The 6,670-nt window shown below is 42.2% G+C and overlaps 1 protein-coding gene across 1 annotated transcript in view; it reads left to right on the forward strand.

Moving 5' to 3' along the window:
- The window catches only part of LOC146662995 (E3 SUMO-protein ligase EGR2-like), a 2,720-nt gene extending 499 nt beyond the window's left edge, over positions 1–2,221 (forward strand). Inside the window, exon 2 of the mRNA XM_085415580.1 lies at positions 166–2,221. Within this exon, the coding sequence (XP_085271706.1) occupies positions 166–1,340 (1,175 nt within the window). The 3' untranslated portion in view covers positions 1,341–2,221. The remainder of the gene's footprint in view (positions 1–165) is intronic.
- The last annotated feature ends 4,449 nt before the right edge of the window (positions 2,222–6,670 follow it).

The following is a 6,670-nucleotide window of genomic DNA, read 5'->3' on the forward strand; positions in this document are numbered from 1 at the left end:
CTGTTAAATTTTGGAGTGCTGTACTTAAGAAGTTTGGGATGGTAGGAGCGCAGTCCGTGCGTAACGGAACACAGATGCACCTGCTCTCTGTCACTTAAAGCCCACTTTCCGGTCTAGTGTGAAGAGGTTAATGAATCATGCTTTCTGATTTGTTTCCCCCCGCAGATGGCTTGATGGGCGCAGACATGAGTGCAGAAAAACGCTCCTTGGACCTCTCTTCATATTCCAGCAGCTTCTCGCAGCCTGCAGCCCATCGCAACCAGACCTTCACCTACATGGGGAAGTTCTCCATCGACTCTCAATATCCAGGTAACTGGAACCCCGAGGGAGTGATCAACATCGTCTCGGGGATCTTCAACGTGGCCCAGCCACCTCCTCCTCCTCCTCCTCCCTGCTCTTCAGCGTCCTCCTCCCCGGCTTCTTCAGGATCTCCCAATCACTTCTCCAGTGGTAATTTGAGTTGCACCATGGCGGCTCAGAGCCAGGCAGAGCTAGAGCACCACCACCACTTGTACTCACCCCCGCCTCCTTACTCCACCTCCGGCTGTGGGGAGGTATACCAGGACCCCTCTGCATTTTTGTCCACCTCTACCTGCCCCATCGCCTCTTACCCTCCACCCTCCTACTCGTCACCCAAGCAGCCCGGAAGCTCAGACGCACCAGGGCTTTTCCCCATCATCCCCGACTATTCGGGCTTCTTCCAGCCGACTTGCCAGCGGGACATGCACACGGCAGGCATCCAGGATCGGAAACCGTTTGGCTCTTGTCCTCTTGATACCTTCCGTGTCCCTCCACCTCTGACCCCCCTGAACACTATCAGGAACTTTACTCTGGGGGCTCCGGGTAGTGGTGCCTCCGAGGGAGGGGCGCCGCGGCTCCCCTCTGCGTACAGCCCACAGAATCTGCCCCTGCGGCCAATCCTGCGACCCAGAAAGTACCCGAACAGACCCAGCAAGACACCAATCCATGAGCGGCCGTACCCCTGTCCAGCGGAGGGCTGCGACCGGCGTTTCTCGCGATCGGATGAACTGACCAGACACATCCGCATCCACACTGGACACAAGCCCTTCCAGTGTCGGATCTGCATGCGTAACTTCAGCCGCAGCGACCACCTCACCACTCACATCCGTACGCACACGGGAGAGAAGCCGTTCGCCTGCGACTTCTGCGGCCGCAAGTTTGCTCGGAGCGACGAGAGAAAGAGACATACAAAAATTCACCTGAGACAGAAAGAGAGGAAGTCCTCCACTGTCTCCTCTTCCTCCTCTTCCTCATCCAGCAGCTCCGGACTGGACCGGTTATCAGGCGGCATCAGCGCAGCCAACGGGATCTGTTCGTAGGTTTCCGTGGAAAGCTTTGCTGTCACCGAGGCAGTGTGAACTAAAACTAAACTAAGAAGAAAACCTAAAAAAGAAGGGTACGATCAGAACAGTTCTTCAGCTATTGTGAACTGAAGACCGCGGTCCAATCACCAGGATGGGAATAAACAAGAACTTTTGTGCAGTAGTGCGCAGATACGCACATTCTCCCATTCCTGCCGCAGAACTGAGTGAAAGACTGACACGAATGCACTTTGACTGCACAGTCTATTGAAAATACAAATAAAAAAGCCAATACAATTCATACAAAATTAATAGATCATTTGTAATGTGAAAGGGACTTTATGAAATAAAATCTAGCCAACACTTAACTAAGAGCCCAGCTTTTGTGCGCGAATGTGAAATAACTGCAATAACGTTTCCAAGAAATTAAACAATTTTAAGTTATTAAATTGACAATGAATTCATCTTAACATGTTTGTGGAACTCTTAATTTTCCCTTTAGTGCCTTGCTGTGTGTCTTTTTGTACACATACTGATTCAAGGACGCTTCTATCGCAATGTATATTTGTCCTTTCATATGTAAAGTTGGAAGACATTCTATTTTTGTACGCATTTTGTCTCGTGTAACTCCATTTGTTCAGCAGTTGTGGTTAATGTTTAAACCATGTTGGAGTGTAAATGTTTGACTCATAGCGACTTGACCATTTTGATTTGATTTGATTTTTTGTTGTTGTCGCTGTTGTTGTTGTGATGTGTGTTTTGAGACTTATTAAATGGATCAGAATGATAAACACAGCCGGTAGAGTCCGATTGGTTCATTGCTCTAATCTGCAGCACCCGAAAGCTGCTTTTATGAGACCTACCGGGTCACTGCGCTGAAAGTAGTGAACGATACTTTTTATTTGCATTCTAAAAAGATCTGTTGACGCTGGAAATTTTAACGGGTAAATCCCACGTTGCGTCACCAATGGCATCTCTGACTCAGACTTTTGCCCACTCAGTTTTTATTTAGGTGTCACATCAGGTTACAAACAGGCTATCATATGCAAATGATTTGTTTTACGCTCGCCGACAGCAGCAGAACAAGTCCGTCCTTTGACGCAGCGAAGGTGAAACAAAGCATTTGCGCAAACTTTAGAAGTTTAGACAAAACATGCGAAGCGCACAACATCTACATCTCACACCACTTTGATGCGGTTCGTTACTTTAAAAATGAAGTAGATCTAAGAGGAAATATATGTTTATGAGAGGCAACAACAAAGACGAACGATACTTCCACACAATTCATGAAATGAAATCATTTTACAAGTGCTGCAACAAAGACATTTAATCCTAAAGTTCACTCTCTGGGGTTATTTGTTAGTTGAATAGTTAAAGAACTATTTTTGGAATCACGGAGACTAATCGACTTCAGGTCTATTGATCAGTATGGAATTCCTATTCACCAGCATTTCTAGAAAAAATAGTATTAATAATAATAATAATAATAATAATAATAATAATAAAAAGCTTTGGTATATAAAGTAAATTGTGTTTAATTTGCTCCTTCAAACTGTTACTTTTACAAACTTTAATAAATATTTTTTAATGGGTCTCCTATTTATCTTCAAATGTTTATTTTTCCGTGTGTGTGCGTGTTTTTTATTATTATTATCTGTTGTGAATCAGAAGCAAACGCCTCTCAGCAATGGGAAAACGGCGGTCACCTGTTTCCTTTCCATTTACCAAATGTCTGTATATGAATAAACACCCGGATGTGGTTCTTTTCACTTGTGGTGGAGCCGAATTATTTATGGCTGTTTTACTTGAGGCTTTTTAGTGTGTATTACACATCATAAACAGTATGTAGCGATGTAGAGTACTAAATGCTTCAGAATTTTGGTCGTATTAAGGAAAAACTGCTGTTTGCTGTGCCTTTGAGAAGTAGTGAGAGAAAACACAATTTTATTCGGGTTTCTCGTTCCCCTCAGATGGCATATAGACTCGATTTCTCTCAAAGTAAAGGGATTTCCTTGGCAATAAAGAATCTTCTATTAATGAAAATATACGATTTCATGAAAACCGTGAAATTCTTCTAAAGAGTCATTTTAATGTTACGCATGTTCAGATATTGGTTGAAATTTTGCACTGTTTTCTCAAAACTACAGTTTTAAGACTATATTCACGAAATAATTTTGTACACACTCCATAAAAATACTGTTTACTAATGAGAAAAATGCAACTATGTCCAACCCCTGCCTGACTGCCTTGAAAGTCCAGAAAAATGAGAAAAATATGAAGTAAAAGCAGAAAAGCAGACCGCAGCCGCACACCGTCCTTTCTACCTGTTTCTGTGTAAAGCTGAACGTAAGTTAACCTGAGACTGGGTTGTCCAATTTGTCTTCTACGTTTTTCTTTCTTTGTTTTCAGTCTGAGACGATCGGCTGGCAAAAAGTGATTTCGATATTTCTTAGTGTTCTATATTTGTTTTACATTTTCTTTTTCTCTTTTTTGATAAATCGAGCGTAGTCAACAGGAATTGAGACGAAATAAAGAAATGACCTGTTTTTGAAAGTGTCTCTTGTACCCGAGTCCGTTCTGGCCATTTATCCTGATAAAACTGTGATGTTAAATTTGTTGCCATTACTGCTGCGCTCTTCGTTTTAATGACACATTTTACGCAGATAAATAAAGGATATAAAGTGACTTCACTAAAACCCGATTGCAGATTCCACTTTGGCAGTAAAGTTGTATGCGAGAAAGTGATACGGACAAACACTTTCTGGCATACAGACACACGCACAGCCTTGCAAACAGTATGCTTTAGCTGTCTGTCTGTAGGGGGCAGCGTCAAAAATACGTGGAACAACCGGTTTTCGGGCTGCTGTTTGTGCTATTCTTGGCCCTTACTGCGTTTTTGATCGTTGGTGTTTTTCATCCTTTTCTCTTTTGTGGTGAGCGTCAACATTTAACTGTTGTCTATTTATCTGTTGCATGTCTGCATGCAAACGCATCTGCATGGGTTGCATACCCACATTCCTTTGCTGTATGTAGCCAAATACGTACATGAATGAAAGCTAACAGTACTGTGATTATTTTTGAGATTCACTCTTAGAGGACAAACCCAGAAACCTTGAGCTAAAAACCGAAGTCTGCAAAAGCTGAGAGCCAAAAGTAATATTTCAAGTCTTGATTTCATCTACTTGGAAATGTAAGGAAAAGAATAATTATGGGTTTATTTATAGTAAATTCAGTTTGCTGTGTTATGATATAATGTTAGCCAACATGAAATGCATATATGCTTCTACATGGGTCAGTATAGTAGTGTGACCATTAGCTCCCAGTGACTTTTACAAATTCGTTAGGATGGTGATGGTTGCCTAATTGATATTAGTTCAGACAAAGGCCTATTTCTGTTAAAAGGGAGTTCTTGCTTCCTGCAATCACCAAGTGTTTGCTCACAGGTGATCAGCTGATCAGGCTCTCTCTATAATATTGTCCTATCTTCACTCTACAGTATAAAAAACATTGATCTGAACTGTTACTATATGAATAAAACTAAACTGAAGTGAAAGATGTTTGAACGTTCACGCCCACTCTAGCTTCATTACAACAGTTCAGTTCAATTTTTTTAAAATTTATATTATTCTTTTATTTATAGTCCCAAATCACAACATCAGTCGCCTCAAGGCCCTTTATGTTTTAAGGTAAAGACCCTAATAATACAAAGAAAACCCCAACAAACAGACAACCGCCTGAACAAGCACTTGGTGAGAGTGGGAAGAAAAAACTTGCTTTTAACAGGAAAAAACCTCCAGCAGAGCAGAACCAGGTTGAGGGAGGAGGCGGGGCCATCTCTCACGACTGATTGGGGGTGAGGGTAGGAAGGTGGGATAAAGACGCACTGCAGAAGAAATGATTAAATGCAGAGTGGTGTATAAATGCATATTAAATGAAAAAACTGAGTGAAGAAGAAACACTCAGGGCATCATGGGAGCAGTTTAGGTCTTTTGCACCGTAAATAAGGGAGGCGATCCATGTCACCTGATCCAGTCCTAACTATCCAAAAGGAAAGTTTTAACCCTAATCTTAAAAGTAGAGAGTGTGTCTGTCTGAAAGCTCGTTCCACCAAAGAGGGGCCTGGAAACTGAAGGCTCTGCCTCCCATTCTACTTTTAACTACTGTAAGAACCCCAAGGAAACCAGCAGTCAGAGGGCAAAGTGCTCTATTGATAAGGTACTACAAGGCTTTTTGGATGGGATGGGGCCTGATTTTTCAAGGCCTTGTATGTGAGTTGGATGATTTTAAGTTGGATTTGGGATTGAATGAGTGAAGCCAGCCTTTTTGATAAAGCACATAGTCGTGGCAGGATCAGGTGACTCTGAATGGTCCCTTAATTAAGCTGCAGTGGGTGGAGGCTGCTGGGAGCTCCCCATGATGCACTGGGTGTTTCTTCCTCACTGACCGTGTGATTACACATCATGAATTATTACTAATCTCTCCTCTACAGTGTGGTTTTTGTCTAGTCTTTCTCCCGTCACCAGGTCGCAGAGGATGGTTGCCTTTCCATGAGTTTGCCTTTACTGGCAGTTTCTTCTTTTTAAAAGTGGGAAGGAAGATTTTTGCTCAAAGGGAGCTGTTTGATTCGGGATTTTCTCAGATTGTCTCAGTCTTTCCATCTTGGTCAGTCGCTGTGAAAATCATCAACTCTGCCACCGTCTCCACACCATACATCATAGCAGGTCTCACTGCTATCTTGTAAATCTTCCCTTTCCTTCTTGCTGCTTTCTTTTGTTACAAATTACCCCTGAAACTAATCTCCACCCACACCACCCTGTCTGCACTCTCCTCTTCAGCTCTCCTGTTCACTGCCCATTGCTTTGGATGGTTGAGCCCAAGTATTTCAGCTCATCTTCACTATCTCTACTCCATGTCTACTCACCTTTCCACCTCCTCTTTCTTGGCATGAGCTGCTGCCTACTGATCATTAGTCTGCTTCTTAATCTCGCATTTAAAAAAATCTGTCAATGTAACTTTTAACTGTGACCCTCTGCAGTCAACAATTGAGCAAACCACTGTACTGTCACTGTATCAGCACATGCAGTAGCTTTCAAACTGGTATTTTACTCTGCAAAAAATGAATTAATAATTGATCAAATGAATAAATGAAGTGTAATCTCTATCAACATTTGTTTTCATGTGTTATTCTGTCCTTCCCTTTTTCTTTGTCATTTTGTTGTGTTATTTTCTTCCTTTTCCTTGTTTGCTCCTGGTGTCTAATTTCATTCATGGAATTCTGTGTTCATATTTTTTGTATTAACAGGAGTAACTTAAACCATTCTAGTGGCTCTCTTTAGTTTGCTGTTTAC

The sequence above is a fragment of the Rhamphochromis longiceps genome, linkage group LG8, assembly GCF_057381845.1.
Source record: "Rhamphochromis longiceps isolate RC_006_pf linkage group LG8, R_longiceps_female_GT1.1, whole genome shotgun sequence".
NCBI lineage: Eukaryota > Metazoa > Chordata > Actinopteri > Cichliformes > Cichlidae > Rhamphochromis > Rhamphochromis longiceps.